The sequence below is a fragment of the Chanodichthys erythropterus genome, chromosome 11, assembly GCF_024489055.1.
Source record: "Chanodichthys erythropterus isolate Z2021 chromosome 11, ASM2448905v1, whole genome shotgun sequence".
Classification (NCBI taxonomy): Eukaryota; Metazoa; Chordata; class Actinopteri; order Cypriniformes; family Xenocyprididae; genus Chanodichthys; species Chanodichthys erythropterus.
Genome location: NC_090231.1, coordinates 27191888 through 27215705, shown reverse-complemented (window position 1 = coordinate 27215705; position 23818 = coordinate 27191888). Strand labels below are relative to the sequence as shown.

The 23818-nt window shown below is 36.0% G+C and overlaps 1 protein-coding gene across 3 annotated transcripts in view; it reads right to left on the bottom strand.

The window, feature by feature from the left end:
* LOC137031299 (receptor-type tyrosine-protein phosphatase eta-like) overlaps window positions 1–20343 on the bottom strand; it is a 30188-nt gene extending 9845 nt beyond the window's left edge. For 2 of the 3 annotated variants that reach the window (XM_067402187.1, XM_067402188.1), the window contains exons 1-13: window positions 20101–20343; window positions 12867–12888; window positions 11781–11981; window positions 10949–11197; window positions 5212–5469; window positions 4818–5093; window positions 4440–4700; window positions 3670–3921; window positions 3220–3477; window positions 1968–2234; window positions 847–1113; window positions 482–745; window positions 96–356 (exon numbers count right to left, since the gene is read on the bottom strand). In XM_067402187.1, coding sequence (XP_067258288.1) covers window positions 96–356; window positions 482–745; window positions 847–1113; window positions 1968–2234; window positions 3220–3477; window positions 3670–3921; window positions 4440–4700; window positions 4818–5093; window positions 5212–5469; window positions 10949–11197; window positions 11781–11981; window positions 12867–12888; window positions 20101–20169 — 2905 coding nt within the window. In that variant the 5' untranslated portion in view covers window positions 20170–20343. The remainder of the gene's footprint in view (window positions 1–95; window positions 357–481; window positions 746–846; window positions 1114–1967; window positions 2235–3219; window positions 3478–3669; window positions 3922–4439; window positions 4701–4817; window positions 5094–5211; window positions 5470–10948; window positions 11198–11780; window positions 11982–12866; window positions 12889–20100) is intronic. The other variant, XM_067402189.1, reaches the window with a different exon arrangement.
* Window positions 20344–23818: the final 3475 nt, after the last annotated feature.

Below are 23818 nucleotides of genomic sequence, written 5' to 3'. Positions count from 1 at the left end.
ATCTATAAACACTAGTACAATCCAATATGGTGCATGATTATTTATAAAAGTCTGCCACATGAAATCCTGACTGTAGTTTGGGGTTGAATACTCACAAGTGGCCATGGTTACTGGAAGTGATGTTTCCTGGAAGTCTGCATTGACAGTCGTGAGTGTGACAGTGTAGACAGTCGCTGCTTTTAGCTGAGAGAAGGTATGATTGTGTTCAGTGTTATTGAGAACTGTATAGTTGCTCCATCCTTCACTGCTGATGTTCAGAATGTACCCGTCCAGCCCACCAACAGGATGATCCCACATCACCAAGATTGAGTGATTAGAGCCTTGATTATCTAGTTTGGGAATCGCTGTAGAGGGCTCTGTAGAGAGAAAGAGAGAGAATGAAGAAATTTCCCTTCAAGAGCAATAATTACCCAGATTGTTTGGATCAAAGGGAGTATTTGTGTTTGATTCTCCTTGTTGGAGTGTGTTTGGGAGTACATACTTGTGTGGACAGAGGTGTTCACTGGTTCTCCCAGAATACGGCAGGCCAAACTATATACACTGAACTGACAGAGGGTGCCAGGCTGCAAGTCTTGTACTGTGATGTTTTCAAAGGAAGTAGACAAGTTCCTACTGTTTTCTGTGCAGTTGGACACTAATACAAGGTAGGAAAACCCATCATGGTACTCCTGAGGACGGGACCAGTTCAGCCTTACAGCAGAAACATTCAGGACGTCCTTTCCCACATTGAAAACTGGAAACGGCTCTGGAAAACAAACATACCACTGACTGTAGCACAGATGTGATAACACGATATGTAGCAAGAACGTACACAGTACTGTGTTATCATGCAGTGTAGTTACTTACTAGTGCAGGCAGTTAGAAACTGGGGATCAGACTTGGTGAAATCTGCCGTCTGCGTGAAAATGCTGATGTTGTATGGACTAGCTGACTGCAGTGACAGTAGCTGCGCTGTGGTGATATTTACAGTCTTCTGGTTAAATGTGCCATTGGGGTGTTTGAAGGCGAGCAGGTAGGAGTAACCAGATTGCTGAACATCACGTTGCTGCCAGCTCAGAGTTAAACTGGTCTCGGTGTATCCATTCACTCTCACATCACTTACAGCAGTAGGATCTGAAAATCATTTACAAAAAACATACACATCCTTCAGCAATGTTCGGTTCAAAAATGGGCCGTACAGGGCCGTGTGGGTCCTATTCAGTAACTAACTTCATTAACCATTAATGAAGCATGCAATAACCACATTTTTATGTTCCTTTAAGGGATGGTTCACCCAAAAATGAAAATTGTCATCATTTAGTCACCTTCATGTTATTCCAAACCCACAAGACTTTTTTGGAACACAAATTTAGATATTTGAATTATTTTCTCATCTTTTTTGTCTGTCCGTTAGAAGTCTTTTCATGCTTCAAGTTCATAAAAACATCTTAAAGAAAACCATATGAATTGAGTAGTCTAATCCAACTCTTCTGAAGAGACAATGTCACTTTAACAAATTTATTCAGGCTTTAATTCACATTGATCAATGCACATATTTCACATCAAATATGGAAATACGGAAAACTGAAGGTCAACTGTACTAGCTTGACATGCTAGAAACAAATTTGTTCTTGTGTGCCAAGCAAGCACATTACTAAGTTAAATTTGCTAAAAAATATATATATACATATTTTAATAAATGTTAATACATTTTTATTTTTTTTATTTTTTTTATTTATATATATTTATATATGTGATAAAGGCAATGTTGAAAGTTTTTCAGATTCTTGTCTAATTATAATATATATATATATATATATATATATATATATATATATTAGTATAAAATCTCAACACAATTTCAAAATATTGTATTGTTGAAATCTATTTTTTTCTGAGAAAGAGTTCAAGCCGGGTGTATGTATTCATGTATTCAACTCGTGAGACTTGTGTATAAACATGGATAATTACAAATGTGCATTGCTTACTTGTATATGCAGTGAGACTCTGAGGAGAACTCAAATATCCCAGTGCACCAACAGTCCTCACAGTGATGCTATACGGGACACCTGCACTGAGTCCTGTCAGAGAGCTGTAGTTTTGGCTGCAGTTCACTGGGCTTGAAATGAGTGTGCTGTTGCTGTACTGCAAGAGGAAGTAGTGGGACACTGTGCTCATGTTAAGGGGCCGAGCCCAGCTGATAGACAGAGAGTTTGTGCTCCGCTCGGTCCTCAACTCGCCAGGAGGAGTAGGCACTGAAATGACAACAATGTACACAGATGTGATAAACACACAGGCCTAGAGCACCACCTACAGATCATCATATCACATTTTCCTAACCAAGTCAAGTTATGAAACCTGTTAATGCTTTTATAAATGTTTGCAATAATTGTAACAAAATATCTAATGATGACTATCTGTAAATGTAAACTCAAACTTTACAACTTTGATCACATACAGCACTACAAAAAATAAAACACATCACATACAAAACTAGCGCAATTTATCTAAAAACTGTATAGTGGTGTGAACAGTGTAATATCCTTTCTTGAAAAAGACATACTCTAATAGTGTCACGATCACGTCTGTTCCTGTCACTGTTCCCGGACTACATCTCCCATCATCCTCTCTGCCACTCACCTGCACACACTTCACACTAATCACTGATCACCACACCCAGCTGCAGCTCATTACCAGGACTATAAAGGACCTTCACACACACCACCTCACCGCGAAGTCTTGATTACCCTGTGTATCATTTCCGAGTGTTTCCCTGTGTTTATTGTCTGCCTGTTTATTGTTTCTGATCCTGCCTGTTTCCTGTTTACTGACCCGTTGCTGCCTGTCCTGACCCTTGCTTTGCATACCGACCTGTGAGTGATATCTGCCTGTCCTGATCTTTGCTTGTTCCTTGACCACGATTCTGCCTGTCCCTTGCTGTTCCTGTTTGCTCCTGTTTGACCCTGCCTGTACGACCACTCTCACTTTAATAAAAGCTGCACATGGATCTCTGCCTCAGTCCCGCTTCGTTACAAATAGCACTTCCAGTGTGATATGCCTGGTTAGAACAGACTAGTCAGCTCTTTGTTTCTGAAAGCAAATGTCTTACTTCCTTTTCTCACAAAGTGCATGCAAATGACATTACAATAGAGCACAGATTGTGTTATATGCGAGTAGTTCTTCTAAGTGCTTGTACACGAGCTATTCAGTGTTTACTTCAGAATGTGTGAGGGGTCTTACAGGTGGCATTTGACACACTATCGCTGTCCTGCTTTATGGGTCCACTGATGCTTGTCACAATGACAGAGTAAGCAGTTCCAGGCAGCAGGTCTGAGAAAACCACGGTAGTGTTATTCGTTCGGTTCTCAGTCTTTAAAACGGTTCCGTTCAGCAGGATTTTGACGTTGTAGAGACTCACAGTACCAGCAGGTGGTCTCCACTCCACTCGTATACTCTGAGTAGTGGATACCGCAGAAATATTCGATGCTTTACCAAGATCTGATGACACAGAATAAAAGGGGAAGAAAAAGAGGGTAATTATTGAACAGCACAGTGGTATAGACAGTGTCCTGTAGAAATGTGTGGTATAAATACAATGTCAAAATACATCTCTAGATTAAAAAAAAAAAAACTGCCTTGTGGTGTGTAGTATAAAAGAGATGTGTTTGAGTAATGTGTGAATTGTAATACCTGTAAATGCAGAGATGGCTACAGGTTCAGAGATCATGCCGTTTACTACAGCTTGCACAGTAAAGGTGTAGCTGTTCCCAGGGTTCAGGACAGAGATCTGTGTGGTCTCACTGCTAGTCTGTATCCATCGTTCCCCATTTACACTCACATTATACAGATATGAAGATTTGTTGTTCCTCTGATAAAACCAGGACAGGCGCATCTCAGTGGTGCCGACAGGAGAGGCGGTTAAATTAGTCACCGGCAATGGCTCTGAAAAAGAATTCACAAAATGTATATTCTGCATTAGACGTATTGTGTGTGTGAATTACAGTAAGCAAAGACTAAAGACCTTAGAAGCCATACTGAATTTAACGTGAATAAAAACAAGGCTCTGAAAGATGGACTTACAGCCTTTACCATGACATGCACTAAATAAAGTTCACAGATCACATGGAATTGTCACAACTCACAACTTTCAAAACTGTTAGGGAACTTTGGTCTACTGAAAGTCTTTTGAAATGGTATTTTGTCAGCTGAACAACTGACAGGTTGTTAAACAACAGTACGATCCTTTGAACACACTGTACTTCTATCACAGCCTCATTTTCATTTTTATCAAAAATGATAAAGTATGTGCAAATGTTAACATTGACGCATGATGCAAAAAGCCCATTAGTTGACTGAAAACCTCATTAGGACAGACAACATTATTTATTACACATTAGAAAGTAGTAACACATTAGTAAATTAGTAACATTTTAGAGAGCGATGTGTAGTTTTAGACTCACTGGTATTACACTGTATGAACTGTGAGGGTCCAGATATGTTGGCAACTATTATGAGTGTTCTGACGCTGCAATTATACAGAGTCCCAGGCTGCAACTGAGTAATCTGATAATTGTTGGATGTGGTACTGAGAGTCTGATCGGGTGAAGAGATGCTGACACTGTAGGAGAACAGGTTGGAGGTCCCATTAGGGGGAAGCCACGTCAGATTAACTGAACTGGTGCTGACAGCAGAAACCACCAGATTTTGCACTGCATTAGGAACTGTAAAACACAAACAACCACACACTCAGTAAAAATATACTGTAAACCTAATTGTGGAGTTAATTTTTAGTTAACACCATTAAGAGCTTAGGTTAAATGCAGTTTTCTGTACAGTACCTGTATATGCAGTGAGATTTACAAGTGAGCTCCTGAGATCTTTTACTCCTATGGTGACCACAGCGATGTCATACTGACTGCCCGATAATAAATTTGTGAGCATTGCATTTAAAGAGGAGGTTTGATTCAAAATCAGGTTGACCCCTGACAGACTGGATCTATACGACACTTCATAGGACACGATCAATCCATCCATTGATAAGGGTTTTGACCACAGCAAAGAAATAGATCCATTAGTCTGGCCGCTCACGCTGAGAGCTTCAGGCGGGTTAGGCTCTGAGGGGAAACATCACATACACACACTATAAATGCTCCTGCAGATGTAATAAATGCATTAAGGTTTTGTTTGATGTTCTGATGATGAGATGGAGTGTGTGAAGCTTTTCTGACTCACTAGTGGCAAACTGCACAATGTTAGAGATGTTCTTCAGGGCTCCACTGACGGAGGTGACTATGAGGTTGTAAACACGTCCTGCCGTGAGGGTACTGATGCTGATTACTGAAGAGTTGGTTGAGACGGTGATGATCTTCAACTCAGCAACGGACACGCTCACCTCATATGAGTCCACATGACCGAGAGGGGGTGTCCAGGCCAAGGTCAAACTGCTATTAGTGAAATTCAGCAGAGTGATATTCTCCACTTGTGCTGGAACTGAACACGGGTAAACAGACCTTCATTAACATACATACACAACCGTCCAAAAGTTTGGGGTCAGTAGTAAGAAATTAAAATATTTCTTCAAGAACAATGCATTGAATTGATCAACAAATGACAGTAAAGACATTTATGATGTTACAAAAGATTTCTTTTTCAAATAAATGTTGTTCCTTTGAACTTTCGATTCATCAGAATCCTGAAGAATCCTGAAAAAAAATGTATCACGGTTTTCATAAAAATATTAAGCAGCACAACCGTTTTCAACATTGATGATAATAATAATAATAATAATAATAATAATAATAATAAGAAGAAGAAGAAGAAGAAATATTTCTTGGCCACCAAATCAGCATGATTTCTGAAGGATCATGTGACACTGGTGAATGAGTAATGGCTGATAACATAAAATAAATAAAATTAAAAAACACACTCAAAAAGAAAACAGTTATTTCAAATTATAAAAATGTTTCCCAATATTACCGTTTTACTGTATTTTTGATCAAATTAATGCAGCCTGGAAGAACTTGAGAGACTTTTTTCAAAAATACTAAAACAAGTTTATCAACCTCAAACTTTGAATGGTAATGTAGAAGTACATTTCACAGCCATTGCTATCCACACACAAACCTTGGATGGATTTACTCCACATTACAATAGAGACATCTTTAAACCCCCTTCTCTCTTCTGCCTAGGGCTGGGTATTGACACGATTTTCATGATTCGATTCAATTACTATTCACATGCTTTCGATTTCATCCGATTACGATTCGATTCAATATCCATTATTTTGGATGTATCAGTTACAGTAAATGGCAAATTTTCTAGAGGAAAAAAAATCTCTTGCTAAAAAACTAATGCTGTAAACTACACATGTAAGCCAGCTGGTACTACTATAATAAGGTTAAATTAACTTATTTATATACAAACACTTAAATGATGTTTTTATTATAAATAAAGTTTAAAATTACATAATCATATTTCTACTCCAATTCATTTTTTTTAAATATAAACATTTAAATCATGGCTGTCATAACTGATTTATTCAAACATGCATTAAATAATGAACATTAAGAACATTAAAAATTATAATGAATATGTAACGGTGTGTAGCTATATTTATCAGAATGTTGCTCTCTAGAGTTCATATTTCTAGCTGCCTAACGAGTTTATGGTCACTGATTATTAGTGGCGTGCTTTACTCTTAACATTGACATCTTCCTTGTTAAATGAATTACTTTACAACAAAAAAGAAACCAAATACAATTTTATTTTGTAATTTTACATTAACAATGTTTTGATAAATGGAACATTACAATCTTAATCTCATCAAGTTAGTGTTTCAAGCATTTCTACATTTATTCCAAAATAACTAAAGGCAATAATAATTTAAACGTAATTTTTTTGTGTATTGATGTTTTTCTTTTTGATTGTCAACTTAGGCCATTTTGGATCATTAGTCATGCTCCGTAAACACTGTCTGTCACAGACACGAATTGTATTTTTAATTTCACCAAGCTGATTGCACTAAAAAACCCAGCAGTCATCATGCTTCCAGTCCATTTCAAGTTTGATTTTGACGTGACAAAGCAGTGATATCTTTCTGGGTGATCTGATTACTTACTTTTCAATTATTCTTCCCATTGACGCCGTCAATTGTTCATTCAAACTGACGTGCGGATGTCAACAAGAGGCGGGATTTATCGCACAAACCAATCATATCCAATCATAAGCAATTACATCCAATCATAGCGCGATGGAGACGTTGCCTCCTCTCACGTGACTTTCCCCCATTCATTCTCAATTACCCCCCACAAAACCCACCGCACGCTTTAGGGGTCTAATGGTTTTCTATGAGTGTAAATGGAGGCATGACTCCTGTTGTAACTTTACCTGTGGGTGTCGCTGTTGGGCAGTGTTCCTTAAAGGGTTAGTTCACCCAAAAATGAAAATTATGTCATTAATGACTCACCCTCATGTCGTTCCAAACCCGTAAGACCTCCGTTCATCTTCGGAACACAGTTTAAGATATTTTAGATTTAGTCCGAGAGCTTTCTGTCCCTCCATTGAAAATGTATGTACGGTAGACTGTCCATGTCCATAAAGGTAATAAAAACGTCATCAAAGTAGTCCATGTGACATCAGTGGGTTAGTTAGAAGTTTTTGAAGCATTGAAAATACATTCTGGTCCAAAAATAACAAAAACTACGACTTTATTCAGCATTGTCTTCTCTTCCGGGTCTGTTGTCAATCCGCGTTCACGACTCCGCAGTGACGATGTTGCTGACGTGTTATCCGGTGCGCCCAAGCTTCATTTACAGTCTGAGGGAGACGCACGCTGTAAACAAAACAACCTTCGCAAACATGTCTAAGAATTTCGACACAGAGGAAGCATTTTTTATGCTCAGCCATATTTATTTGAACCCGAATACACGGATGAAGAACTAAGAGCGATGGAAGAAGCTCCGACACAGCAGCAACCGCTGTCACAAGCAGCGCCATTGCGGCATCGTGAACGCGGATTGACAACAGACCCGGAAGAGAACCCACTGAAGTCACATGGACTACTTTGATGATGTTTTTATTACCTTTCTGGACATGGACAGTATACCGTACATACATTTTCAACGAAAGCTCTCGGATCTAACAGAGGTGGAAGTAACGAATTACAACTGCTAGTTTTTTTGGGGTTTTGTACTTTGAGTACATTTTTATTTCTGTAATTCTGTAATTTTACCAATGAATACCCTGCGGCCCGTTCTCAGTCTCTCATCTCCCCGACAGCGAGTGACACACACCCGCCTCCTCCTCCTGTCACTCGTTTCAGTTACAGCGCAGGATTGCAGGTATTGCATATAATTTTAATCATACCCGCAGGTGTGTGGAGAGCGCATTATTGTAACGCGACAGCAGGTTCATGTAATGGCAGAAAACGACGCGAGCTCTCAAATATACAAGTGAACTGCCTCTCCTCTCACTTAGATGAGTGCGCGCTCTGTGTAGTGTGCGATCGCGAATCTCTCTGTGCTCTTAAATTAAACGTTGTCAAAAATTATCAATCAGAATAGACTTCCATGTCTGTCCGATGAAAATGCTACAGGAAATCTTATTGGCTATAAGTGAAATGCACCAGAAAGTCTCAACAAACAAAGGTGGATCTTTAATTTCTTTACAATGTAGATGTGTGTTTCAGAATGGGGCATTTGTATGATTTTTACATATAAATAACCTAGTCTGTCTAACTGCATCACTGCATACAGACATTACAGGTCAAACCCCTCTGATGTTCTTTTTTAACTAAATAAACAACATATTATATGGCTCTTAAAGGGTTAGTTCAACCAAAAAATTTACATTTTTTGTCATTAATTACTCATCCTCATGTTGTTCCAAACCCGTAAAACCTTCGTTTATCATCAGAACACAAATTAAGATATTTTTTGATGAAATCTAAAAGTAGTCTGACCCCAGACTGCAACGTAATTGCAACTTTTGCAGGCCCAGAAAGATAGTAAAGACATTGTTAAAATAGCCCATGTGACTACAGTGGTTCAATCTTAATGTATAAAGCGATCAGAATACTTTTTGTGTGCAAAAAACAAAAATAACGACTTTATTAAACAATTTCCTCTCTCTGTGTCACTCTGATGCTGTTCATGTGAGCACCACAACACTTGCATGTGATGCTGACGCAGAATCCGGCCAATAATGAGCCGACGTTCTGACATAGTAAACACAGTGCAGCACTTCCAGGTTCTATGTCAACAGTGTCAGAGACTGACATGGAAGAGAAGAAATTGTTGAATAAAGTGGGTTTTTTTGTTTATTTTGTGCACAAAAGTATTCCATAACATTAAGGTTGAGCCACTGTTGTCACATGACTGTTTTATCTATGTCTTTACTACCTTTCTGTGCCATAAAAAGTGGTAATAACGTTGCAGTCTATGGAGGGTCAGAAAGCACTCAGATTTCATCAAAAAGATCTGAATTTGTGTTCTGAAGATGAACGAAGGTCTTATGAGTTTGAAACAACATGAGAGTGAGTAATCAATGACAGAATTTTCATTTTTGGGTGAAACTAAACTTTTAAAATACAGGGCATATAAAAATTCAGTGTTGTTATATTTCATATACCGCAACTGAATTGAGGTCATTTGTTTTTGTTCTTATTTGATCACTGTCTGTTTACTTGACTTTTTTGTAAATTCAATTCAGTTTGAAATCAAGCTTTCTTGTGCTGCATGTGAGCTACTTAATTATTGTAATGGTAATTGATCAATGTTATTGGTATTTAAAATGATACTGAATATTGATCATTTGTATTGTATTGAAGTTAGAAATTCCAGTATTGTGACCACTAATTCATGCACTTCATGAATAAGGTGAAATTGCTTTGTTGAAAGTAGCTATTTTCTACTGATTAATTGAATATTGTTTGGCAATTCATTAAATATCGCCGGCTAAAAAGTAACTAGTAATTTTAGTACTTTGAGTAGTTTTTGAGAAGAGTAATTTGTACTTTTACTCAAGTTTTTTTTTTGACACCAGTACTTTTACTTGTAATATTGAGTATTATTTCAGCAATGTAACAGTACTTGTACTCGAGTACAAATTTTCAGTACTCTTTCCACCACTGGAATCTAAAGTATCTTAAACTGTGTTCCGAAAATGAATAGAGGTCTTACGGGTTTGGAATGACATGAGGGTGAGTCATTAATGACATAATTTTCATTTTTGGGTGAACTAACCCTTTAAGAATCACGAGTGACTTGCGCTCTTTGTGATGTCATAATTGGTAATATTTGTGTTGTTTTATATGTAATATGGATTATTTTCTCATCCTATTTTTTATTTTTTTTTTATTTTTTTATTTTTTTTTGACGAGGCATTGCCTCCCATGCCTCCTTGGAGGAAACGCCCCTGCTGAATATGTTTTTGAGGTAAATGTGACGTTACGTGACATTGTTTACAAGCTGTTTTATTGATGTCTTTCTGCAGTTGAAACATTGATTGAGCTACACAAGACATTATATGGATTTCGGTAAGTTGTACTGTATATTTTATCATACCGTCAGATTTTAGCTGTGTTTATTTTGCGCTGTAACTGGTATTAAAGTAGAGGAGAAGATCAGTTCACATGCGCTCGTGCTGCCGCTTCTTTTTAACAGAGGCGCTAAAGCGATCCGTCACATCACATTAAACAGCGCCAAAACGGTATTTATTTTTTGAATCTCATAGTAAGATGTACGTCATTTGAAATCTGAGACTTTGCTTCATATCAAAAGTAACAAAGCACAAAGATTATTGTGATTTATTGGATGGGAAGCACGCTACGTTTTGTTCATCAACTGAAAACAGACTAGACTAATCGATTCTTGGGATTTAATAATCAATATCGGTTCGTAAAAATGAGAATCGATTAAAATCAAGAAATCTATATTTTTTACCCAGCACTACTTCTGCCTACAGTACTTACTTGTGTTTTGGGATATCTCAACAGTGCGCCCCTCAGTGCGGTTATCAGAGGCCACTGAGGTGACGTTGAAGGTGTATTTGGTGCCAGGTGCAAGTTGTGAGATTTGCATGAAGGTTTGGCTAGTAGTGAGCAGGTTTACATCCCAAGCTACTCTATAATATGGGCTAATGCCATTTCGAAGTATCCAGCTCAGGTTCAGTGAGCTCACAGTGATGGAGTTCACAGACAGGTTACTAACAGGCTCTGGGTCTGTCAGTGCAAGAAAGTGGACATGGAAATGTGTGAGTGCAAGAAAGTCAACAAAGACACCTAAAAAATAACAATTTTGTCATTATTTACTCTCATGACAAAGATGTTTGGCAGACCATTCTCCCTGCTTTTTGCCATACACTGAAAGTGGATGAGACCAAAGGCTGTCAAGCTTGAAAAAAGAAAAGCTCTCACAGTTCATTTGTGCATTTAATTTCAGTGATGTCACATGCAAAAACCAATAGATTTGGCATCAGTTATGTCATAACCGTCTTCATGCACAATATTTGTATATGCATATGCACAAATAAGATGTGAGAGCTGCAACAAAGGGGAATAATTTCTAAAGTTTTCAATGAGTATCATACTGTATCATTTTAGAAGACTGGGGATACAGAGCCCTGAGTAATATGGTGCATTTATGTCCTTTCTAGGACTTGACAGACTGGTCATATGAGTCATATGAAGGAAAGTCGTATGAGTTTCCTTTCTGAACAACAGTGGCCTCGTTGCTCAAAACCACTCAACCCACTGAAAGCGTTAATGTCTGATTAATTGTTATTTAGAAGCAGCAAAGACTTACTGGTGGAGAAGTTTCCACAGCAGCACACATTTGAGCAGTTGATTTTGAAGAAATATGTGTTTCCAGGCTGCAGATCAGTCACTATTATGCTACTCTGAGTTTTTGTAATGTTGGTGTTCTGCACACTGCATGAGGAGTTGTCTCCTACAAATATAGTGATGTCTGATGTTGTGGGGTTAATCTTATATTGGCACAGCGAACCTAAATAAAGACACAAAACAAGTGTACAGTCAGTAAATGCCCCACATTATTTGATGTTGCAAAACAGATATATAGCTTAAAACAAATATCAAAAGAACTATAAATATCATTTATCCAGTCAGTAAAATGATAGCAAAAGACCTCCTAATAAGAAAGGGACTTTATACTACATTGTATCTTGGAAACATTACACACACAGTGTTGAGAAGAGATGTACAAATTGTTAATATATTAAGTGTAGCATGTAAATACAGAGTTCAGGCATGAAACTCTAACTGAACGCTGATTGATTCTTTCTATGCCGTGGCACCAGCCAATCAGAAGTATTTCCAAATCCACACAACCATATATATCGTACCCTAGCCTGTGATCGAAAAGCTGCGCAATGTGAAAGCGCTGTTATCCCTCCTCCTCCCATCTGCTACAGGGTTCTACCAATCTTGCAGCAGCCTTTTTTTTGTTGTTTTATTTGACTAAACTGAACAAATTTGTATTTGCTCAGCAGCAGCAGCAGCAGCAGCAACAACAACAACAGCAGCAGCAGCGTAGCAGACCTCGTACGCCAAAATCAAGCCATGTATGCTTCATGCCCCAATTCAAATGCTGGTTGAATTTAGTCCATTCTGAGAGTTGTCATGATTAAATTAATATTACTAATAATTACTAATTAATATTACTAGGCATTGGTATGGACTAAGCAGGACTACTACTGTAAACAATATTCAATGACTATATGTGAATCTATACTTGCCTCAAATCAAAATGAATACATCCCCACCCCCTTTTCCTGTTTACCTTTGATGCTATAAAACATTTTCTTGAAAACTCATCAATAAAAATAAAGTAAAGAAAAAAGAAAGGGACATTAGAGGTGATTATACTTACAGTCAGAGTAAACATGAGGGATCTGGGGAAGAAAACAACATTGTAACTTGTCAGACATATTGCTTTTAAGAGGCTTAAGAAAGTTTCAAACTACAAAAGCACAACTTTACTGAATAAGTGCATTGTGAAATATCTATTTCAGACATAGATCTATTATTTGTACCACAGTGATGTCAGCTGAGATCTATGTGAAAAGAGAGGAAATATGCACAAAGTAATAAAATGTTACCAAAATAAAAAATTAAATCTGAAGTTAACTATAAAGTAGAAAGACTATTAATACACATCCTGAGCTAATGCTGTTTGCTCAAGCAGGCCTGAAAATTTGGAAATGGATGTATAAGCTATATTTACACAGACATTATAGGCAAAAATTACAATTGTTTCTCATGACCTAAAACCCATTTAAACTCAAGGTGTATACTGATATGTTTGAAATTAGTTTTGTAGAAAAAAAAAAACATTTATTTATGAAAATAAAATATTTTTCTTAAGAGACAAATTGGGCTACTTGGAAAAATTCTAAAACATACAAGATATTTAAGTAACACGTTTTGGTCACTACATGTTTCCCATACATTCATTTCATATTTCACACAGGGTTAATGGCTTTAGTATTACTTAAAATCTAGAGAATTGTAATAACAAAGAACAGGCAGGTGTATTCACAATCTTGACTGGTAGAGTATATAGACGTAGTAGCAGATCATGCCAGGCACTTACATTTCTTTATTCTGCCTCTTTTCCTTTCTCAGTTCTTCTGAGCAATATTTTCATTGGCCCATTATGAAATTGACACCCACTGCCTGGTTATGATTGGTTGCTAATCAGGGACATCTTTTTTTGTCAAATTTGTAATTGAAATATGATCTCTTTTTCTGCACCGACCACAACTTCCAAATGGTAACAATAATACTTTTCTACTCTTTTAACTCTCTGTGGTTAGATTTATTCCAGACACAAACAAAAATCCAGACACAAACAAAAATGTGAAACAATAAGTATGAATAAAAACAACAGATAAAACTTATTTCATCTATATGCACTGCACTTTTTTTAAACTAATGCAATCATTTGTTGACTGAATCCTTTTAACCAGCATGGATAACACACAACAGTCCTCATCTGAGTTCACACTTTGATGACTTAAAAAAGTTATGCAGCTCTAGTTGCATTTCAAGTCCCCTGGAAAACAAAGTGTACAAATGAAAACAACAAAACCCTGGTTTTTTTTTTGTTTTGTTTTTTCACCTGACTCATCTCGCACCACTGGACACTTCCGGTCTAGACACTGTCAATTCAATCAATTTCAACTACATGCTCATTCATTTGAATGCTGTATCATCCTTTGTTATGCAATGCATCATTTGAATGCTGAGGTGTGAATGTATAATGCCACACCTACAGATTTCTTATCATTCAGATACAACACCTCTATCAAATAAAACATTTTTGTATGTTATGGTCATGTAACATTAAAAAGACATTATTACATAGGCTCTAACTGCAAATTATCAATATAATATTATAAATTATATGAAAAGGAGCAACAATAATATTGTTGAACATGATCAATTGATATGAGAATAAAAAATAAAAAAAGACAAATGGGACACCTTACACTGGACTTTATGGACATGTACAAATGAAGTGCCAACTGGGAAATGGTATATATTGTCTGACTATTAACTGAACGGTATCTCTATTTTTGGTAAAAAAAGACATGTACCCCTGGATTCACAGACAAGGCTTAAGCTAGTCCTAGACTAAAATGCATGTTTGAGCTGTTGTAACTGAAAGCAACTTGTACTCACATACCTTAAAATATGTCAGTGGCATTGTTTTATCTCAAGATACACACCAGTAATGTTTTATACGTGTTGTTTTATAAAAGTTACTTAAATATAATTGAACTGAAATATACTTAAATATAATTGAACTAAGGCCTAATCCTGGTTTATAAGCCCTGTCTGTGAAACTGGGCTATAGTATTATTGATTTCATGTCACAGCCATCAACAAGTAACATATATGGCAAAAATGAAATTAATTAATTAAGATATGAATTCAGGAACTTACTGTATAAAATTTCAATTATAATAAGAAATGGGAACTTATGTGAAAATATCTAACTAGCTGTTGGAACTAAATAACCTCACGCCTGTAAAACAAATACTACAATCATTTTAACATTTTCTGGGTTCTGGAAGTCATCGTAGCTGGGTAAACTTCTATAGTGTTGTATGGAAACTATAACAAAAATAATTTCTGCACTCCCCATTTGATCCAATAGCAAAAGTTTAAATTCAGAAAAATACCAAATTTGCCATCACTCCTGCAGCTTTATCACAAAGTATAGACTTATAAATTAACAATAAATCTCTTATAAATTAAAATTCTATATATATAAAATTTTAAAAAAAAAGTAAAAAAAAATTGTTTTGCTAGATTTTTGATATTAATAACTGTGCAAAAGTCTGTGAAAACTGTCCACTCAATTATAAACAAATATTTTTGTAATTTTTTTTTTTTTAAGTTCACCAAATAAATTTACGTATACCCAATATGTTCACCTACAGTAGTACCTGCAGCTTACAGCTATTTAATGAAAAGGACCTAAACAAAAATTGGAAAAGGCCTTTTAGTTCCATTTGGAAATCTTACTCAAACACTCGTTTTCTATGGACTCTTCTTATCTGCAGCCCTACAGATCGTCCCTTCCACTGTCTGCAGGAAAGAGGATTTACCCAGAATGCCACTTCACTTCCCCTAATTCTAGCATATAATGCACTGGTCCAGATATTACATTAGTAAATATAGGAAATAAAAAGTAATTATACTAATAAACATACACGGAAAAAAACATACACAGTCTTTGTATGATATGCTGCTGCTGCTGCTACTACTACTATTACTATCACTACCACCAAAGCACTAAATATATATTAATTTTTGTTGACATGTCAAATATGTTTGTGTCATGTCAACAGTTTGTGTATTTCTAAGCTTGTAATGTGCACAATGCAGAGACCAAATGTAGTCTGATTAATGTCTATACTGTCTATAATGTGACAACCACATTATGTAGCCCTGTTAGTCCTGTTTCAGTCAGACTAAACATGACATGTTTTTATTTTTTATATTATTTGGTCCAACTTTTAAAGTCGATGTAAACAGACTGAAGGTACTAAATTTTGGTTGGGTCAAATTAGATATAATTGTCACAAATAATTAACAAATGCAAGCCTATTTTCAAAAGTGCAAACAAAGCAAATACTGTATGGGGAAGTTAAGTACAGAAAGCAGGCTGTAACATTCAGTCTTTGAGGTTCAACATGCTTCAGCAAATTTTCTGGCGTTAAACTGAAGCAGTTTGTCTGTGAGAATGTCCAATATGTGTCATGCGTCACTTTTAAAAAGAAAGCATCAAACTTCCTCATTTTAAATTTAGAAAGAGCTGTTTCTGCAACAAACCGTGCTGTGTTACATGACTGACAAAGAGACATATAAAGAGGGTCAGAGATCTCAAAATACAGAGAGATATGATGATGAGCTCTCTGTGTAGCGTGTATGTATGTAGAAACACTGTAGGGTGTTATTAGAGTAGTCTTTAAAAAGAGGGTAGCATTACTGTAATACAATAATGGGGTGTGGTCACATGTACTGGGGTATCTACAAAAAACATTGTTTACTATATAAAATGTTTGTGCTCTTATGTTCCACACCACATTTGCATCATTATAAACATCATATAACAGCTTTTCCAATTTTAGGCTATAAAGTACATGCAAATGTGGCAGACACTTTATTTGCATATTAGCGTTACTTCTCCATTTGGTCAATGTAGAGACAAACCTACAATCTTTCTGCTACTAACTTAGACTACTAACATAACACCTCTGAGTGGGTGTTTTACATTTCGGTGTGTGTGTTTGTGAGCCTGAGAGACAGAGGAGCATGTCTGAACTTTTGTATAAATTAAAAAAAAAAAACCTTTTACATATTTTAAAACAGCTATAGACAGGATAGGAAACAAGAGTAAGATATAGACATTCAGAAGGTATTCAGACATGTTCTAATTTGTTACACTGTTAATTTAAGTTTTGGTTATGTTAAAATTATTATTATTTTTCAAATGAATTGTTTTATGTGTATTCCAAGCTTTGGCAATATTGTACTATTTAAGGTCAATTTGAATTTGAATTTATAGACACAGACAACTATTTGAATGATAGTCTAAAACTGAACTGCCTGAGAGTCTTTACAGTTGAAATACATGTAATATTACTCTAATGTCCAGCAATTGTACACAATATAAGTCACAGAGAATACTGACAATATTGTTGTAAACTAATTATCTATTGCCTTGCCTAATGGCTTTAAAGGCATATTAGCATAAATGTTACAATACTGTTGTACAATTTTACGATGCCTGACATTTCAAGTTTGTGTGCATTTCAACTAGCCATGACTTACAATTAACCATTGATTACTGTGAATGAATAGACCAAAATTTACATTGAACACAGAACTGTGTAAGAGTGTATGCGTCTAATCTATTCCACCCCGGGATAGGCCAGAATCCTTCTACAAGAGGGCATTATTAACTGGACACAAGCATTTTTGCGAATACACAGAGCCTGGCTTTATCCGACAGTTGACTTAATTTCCAAACTTGGGGAAATGTACTGAATTTCCAAACTTTAGAAATGAAGTACATTTTCAAGTAAATTGCACAATTGTGGCCAGTTCTTCTGTTTTATTTACGTTTTCATTCAATAACTGACTTTCAGTGTTAGGCAAAGCAACTCAAAAATGTAACTTAAGCTATGTACCAAAAAAAAAAAAAAAAAAAAAAAAAAACCCTTCACGCTACATATCAAGAGTAGCTATAGCAATGAAAAATGCAATACTTCATATTTTACATACATATATATATATATATATATATATATATATTATATATAAAGTATTGTAGGCCTGTAATAAAATTCTAATTTGGTGTGTAAATAGGTAAATTGTGTTTATAGTGCATAATGTTTTATTTTTATGTTTTTCTTTGATATACATTTTAGAGACGCTTTGTCTTTACAGCATATAGTGGACTTTTTTCACCCACTTATATTAAGTCCACTATATGTATATGCATATGCATATTTGTATGTAATATATTTATATATATAGACAAAGCGGCTCTGAAGAAAAACATTATGCACAATAAACAATATTAGTACATGCTAAAAATGTATATAATTTATAATAAATTTTGTTTCAACTGTAAACATATTGTTCCAAACTTGAGTAACTGTGGCATTCACATGACACTGAAGCTACAACTTGAAATTTCACAAAAAATTCTGTGGTGGTGTCATAGTCCAGCGATGGTATCAGATGGTACTTTTATCTATACCATGGTACAGAATGATTACCATATTTATGGTACTTTTAGACCTGATTTCACAGACAGGGCTTAGACCAAGTCAGAATTAGGCCTTAGTTCAATTAGAGCAATTAAGTAGACATATTTTAAGATAGGTCAGTGCAAGTTGCTTTCAGTTAAAACGGCTACAATATGCATTTTAGTCTGGGACTAGCTTAAGCCTTGTCTTTAAAACTGGAGGTTAATGTTTTGATACTTTCAGCCAAAAAAAATGAAGAGGCTCTAGTATGGAAGATGAATACATCACCTTATAAGTCTACTTTTATTTATTAATTTGTAATCCATATACTTAACTCAGCATATGTACAATATGCACATCAAGTTATCCACCCATACAGGCAAAATGGTGTAGTTTGTGAAAAAAAAAAAAAGAAAAAAAAAATCCTGCTAACAGAACAGAATTCTTCTTCAAATAGCAACACCACCCATAATAATGGCTATCACAATAGATGGCTGCAGTGATTAGAAAGAGGGGGAAATCGGTGGGGGTAAGAGGTGGGGATCTACACCGTTTTCTTTTCCCTGTTCCGCAGCTCTACGTCACAGTTTCCCCTTTTATCTTCTATTGCCCTCAGCGGTTTATTCTTCCTAATTGGGCTGGATATTATTTTCATAAGACATTCATGCAAATCACTGTACTTTCCTGATGGTGTTAATTGCTGCACATCAAGGATTAAAGGCACTCGGCACGCACATTTGCGCAAAAGAGATTCCCTATATCAAGCCGTGGAATCACCATTTGGTTTCTTATGAATCAGTGCAGTCCATTCCTTAAAATCACAGGCCTTATCTACATTTGGACCAATCTGTCCATGACGTCTCCACCCAAGTTACACCAGTAGCTAAAAAGATTGTTGGTGTAGCTTTAACAAGGCACTGCTTCTGTTTCAGAAGCAACAGGTATTAAAATGACAATACAAAATTCTTTTGAAACAACAGAAGTGAACTTCATATGTAAAAAGGCAATACCATTATCACACCGTCACATCTACACAGGAAGAAATAGGGGTCAGAGTCCTGTATCTGGGTCAGGTTATTGAAAATAAGAGAAACAACTTAATCCATGAAGCACTGTCAGGACAAAAACTATCCCAGAAATGACTGCTGTCAGTTTGCCAGTCTCTATCTGTCACACCAACGCATGCTGAGATGAGATGAACTTAAGAATTTGCATAGATAATTGTTGCACTTCTGGTTAAACAGAACATCATGGAAAAATCTTCCCACATATTTAAAATCAGGATTAAGCATTAACAAACGGACACCTTGGAACGAGCATTTTCATTTAACAGAAAGATGGAAATATCAGCTTACTAACTGTGCACTAATGACTAGCAGTGCGGCAGTGGTCAAGAGTTTTGAGGAAGAGTTTGTAAAAGTTAAGGGGAAGAGTTTGTAAGAAGGAACAGAAGTTATTGACAACTTTCCATGAACCAACTTTTGAATTAGCTCCAAACAGAATGTCAATTTGCATAAATTTGCCTTGAATTCAGCGGAATTGAACACTATGCTTTTTGTTATCTCATAAAACGCAGTTTAGCGCATCACGTCAGACCGTTTCATATTTCAAAGTAGGCTACAACAAAACGTAAATCGAAGTTCCAAAACAGCGTTCAACATTATTCTAAAACTCTTTAGAGAACTTTAGACACTGACGAAGTTCAGTCACACAGGATGTCACACTGACAAGCATGATTAACTTTAACAGAGACACGAAACCAGTAGACTAGATAACTACTCAAGTATCACATTTAAAAAGTGAGACGAACATCAACACAAACACTTGTGCACTTACCGAGACGACCACGGCAAACAAGACAGCTGCACGGAAGACACTGGCCTGGAGTAAATAATGCTGACCCATACTGGCAAAAAAAAAAAAAAAAAAGAGTTTATGTCATTTTATAATTTAGCTAATTTCTCAGTCTTTGCTGTCTAAAAGAAACTATCTGTGTATTGTGTATGATAAAAAAAAAGCTCCTGAGGCGCGATGCTGCTCATTCCTGCTTCAGGTGCTCTTGAACTTTTCTCATCTTGACTCTTTCTCTTCTCTGGGTGTTATGGGCGGGGCGAAATGATTAGCCACGCCCTCCATGTCTTTTATCCAGCACAGACTAGACATCAACATTTATAACAGCACCAGCGGACGTTCACCCTTAATATAGCCCTTTTACTGGCGTCAGTTTAGGCAAGGGAAATGCATCTCAAAAATGCACTCAGATAGACCGTAACAACGAAACTGATATAGTTAACCTTTGCTTTAATCAAGTTACCCCCCAAAAAGTGTAGAATTCAAATGATTACATATCTTCTTTTATAAAGCTTTAGCACAGACTTACATTTATACATTTTACAGACACTTTTATCCAAAGTGACTGCACTGAAGGCATACATTTTATCAGTGCACTGCAGAGAATCGCCCCATGACCTTGGTGAAGATAAACTTTACAACATAGCCAAAATATTGATGGTGAAATGTAAATGAATAAGGATCTCAAAACAAGTGAGACTGAACGACTGTAAATGGGGCTCTCTATTCATGTGTAAACTTTTAAGCATGTGACACTGCATAATTTCCATTGATTTAACAAGTGTTGTGTTTGTTATCAGATTATAACATGTCGTCAAGTCTATTTTTAGATATCAGAGAGTAACCATTTGTGTGTGTGTAGGTGAGAATGCAAACGTAAAAACTGGTTACAAATGTGTGTCATCTCCATCAATATTCATACATTTATCAGCTTCCCCAAACAATTCCTTCTTGTCTTTTAGTATGTGACAATACCATATTTGTATAAAACAGGTTTAAAAAAAAAAAAAAAAAAAATCATCATCTCACCATCTCACATCTTTAAATCTTGCTAACCATCTCACGGTTTAGTTTTATAATCTTCATTGTCGGGGTGTTTTGTTTGTAGTTTTTGTACACTGATTAGCAGTAATGTGAATTGTAACTTTGTAATTGTAATTTTGTTGCTTAGTTCATTGCATTATTTGTGTCTGTGCTTAGCCCAGCATTTCTGCCTTCCTGTTTGTCAATTAGGAGTGGCATGTTTCCAGCCTCTAAACACTAGATTTAAAGATTACTTTTCCCATACAAATATAGTAGTATCTATAAGCAGGTCTTTGAACTGCCCACACAGGGTTTTTTTATTTTTATTGCCAATGTTTTGTTTGTTTTATTGCCAAATCTTTCAAAAAGAAAGATTTGTAACATGTTACAATCTCCACTTTTTAGGTCTAGGGGTTAGGGAAGAGACCATGGGGAACTCATCTCCAGCCCTAGCTCAAAGAAGAAACACTGCCAACCCAAACTCAAACTGAAGCGTAATTTATTAAAACCGAAAAGGAATAGGAAACAAAAGCTTCAGGAGGGAGCAAGGCCAAAATAACAAACAAAAAAAGATTTCTCAATAAATGTTAGGCTTCTAAATTACCTATAACAAAACAAACAAACAAAAAAAAAAATAAATAAATAAAAAATAAACGACAGCAACACTTCCCTGTCTCCCTGAAAAAAGCAGAAGAAAACAATGAATTACAGAGAAAATGGCACCTACCTCCCAACAGGTTTCCAAATAACACAAACAACAAGAATTAACAGATTGAATTCAGCAAAGAGTTATACCAAAACACATATTTGGCAGAAACAATCCAACATTTTTAGTTCAATTAACACTTAAAACTACTCACATAACACCAAAGTAAAACTAAAGAAAGACAACAACTTGCAACATGTCTGGGACAGACAAGAAGATGTCCACATGGGAAAGAAAACCTCTAAATCTCTGTACTTGCTGCTGTCTTTAGGCTGCTTTTATTGCTGGCCCTGTTCTTGCAGGAGCCAATGAATGGAATGCCAAATGACAATCAGCAAAAGGTACAGGTGTTTGCAATCAGCACTTTAAGAGCATCAGCACAGAAAGAAAACAGAGAGGGAAATAGCAAAAGCATCAAAACACAGAAATGCCCATAAACACATCACCAAACATTCTGCTTAAACAATACGTTCTGGGACGTAACACATATCAATCCAAAGGCCCTTCCAAACATCAGATCACATTATAGGAGCTATTCATGCAGAAATCCAGATAATCACAACTGTACATTTTTATTTTGTTCCTAAACAGTTTAGCAGAAGTCTTGATGATTTGGTACATCAGCCCCATAACAGTGTTGCATTGTAAATGCTTGTGGGCACAGTTTTCTCTCCTTTGTGTTTCACTGTTCTCTGTGTTGCAACAGTTTTTCTTTTTTGGGGGGGCTGGGCTCTCTCAGTTCTGTTCAGTGAACTATGCAGTCTCATGGGTAACAGAAAGCAAGCAAGAGCAGGGCAAATGCAGTGACTAAACAGGAAGTGGTCATACAGATCTCTGGTGGATGAAACAGTGAAACTTATCTCCCCACTCACAATAGAAGCTTTTTTTTTTAGACTGCACTGATCATAACACTAAACACTTCTGTTAGCTGTCATTTTATTTCCTTTGCTAAAAACTTAGTATATGTATAAATAGTCTATGGTAGATTGTATGTGCATTTTGCAAGTCTAAGTGTAAATAGAAGTTAATTTTCTTTAAAAAAAAAGTAAAAAAAATGGTGCACAACTTACCACCACAATGGTGCTGTGGGTGGTTGCCAGATCATTAGTATGTGTAGGGGTTCCTTTCTTTCTCTTTTTCTTTCTGTCTTTCTTTCTTTCTTTCTTTCTTTTTTCAAGAATTACTTGTTCAAGTATCAGCAAACAGTACATAACTGAACTACAGAGTTTTGATCAAAAAACTAAGCATGTACATGTCTTCTACTGACATTACTGGGAGATATAACTGATATTTATATGCATTTTGTGTTAGCAGAGTGCTATACAGTAATAACAATCTCATTGATTTACATTACAAACAATTATAAGAATTTCATCTCATTTTTGGCCATATATAAAATTGCCAAATTGCATTTTTTCTTAGTTTCGGTCTCTAATTAAAACTGAGGTGTTTTTTTTCTCCTAAATATTTATACTTTATATATATATATATATATATAAATGTTTAAATATTTATATATAAGTATAAATATTTAGGAGGAAAAAAACACCTCAGTTTTTTTACACTCTAAAAAATGCTAGGTTGTTTCAACCCAAGTTTGGGTCAAAAATGGACAAACCCAACCATTGGGTTAAATTTTTAAATGCATTTTTTAACCCAACGGTTGGGTTTGTCCATATTTGACCCAAGCATTTTTTGGTCTCTACAGTCTATGTACAGAAAAGCAGATGTTCCCAGAATATGAACGCCATGTGTAAATTACATGTTATGCATTTAATCCCATAAAGAAAATGCTTAATGTAGCTAAATGTAAGACAGTGACATTAAAAGATCAAACTCAGTAAACGCTAGACTAATAAAGCACATGAAAAACTGGGCTCAACTGCTTTTCTGTACATATACTTTATTAGTATGAAATTTACTGAGTTTGGTCTTGTCATGATCACCAGCTGGAATGCCCTGGTTGTCCACTAG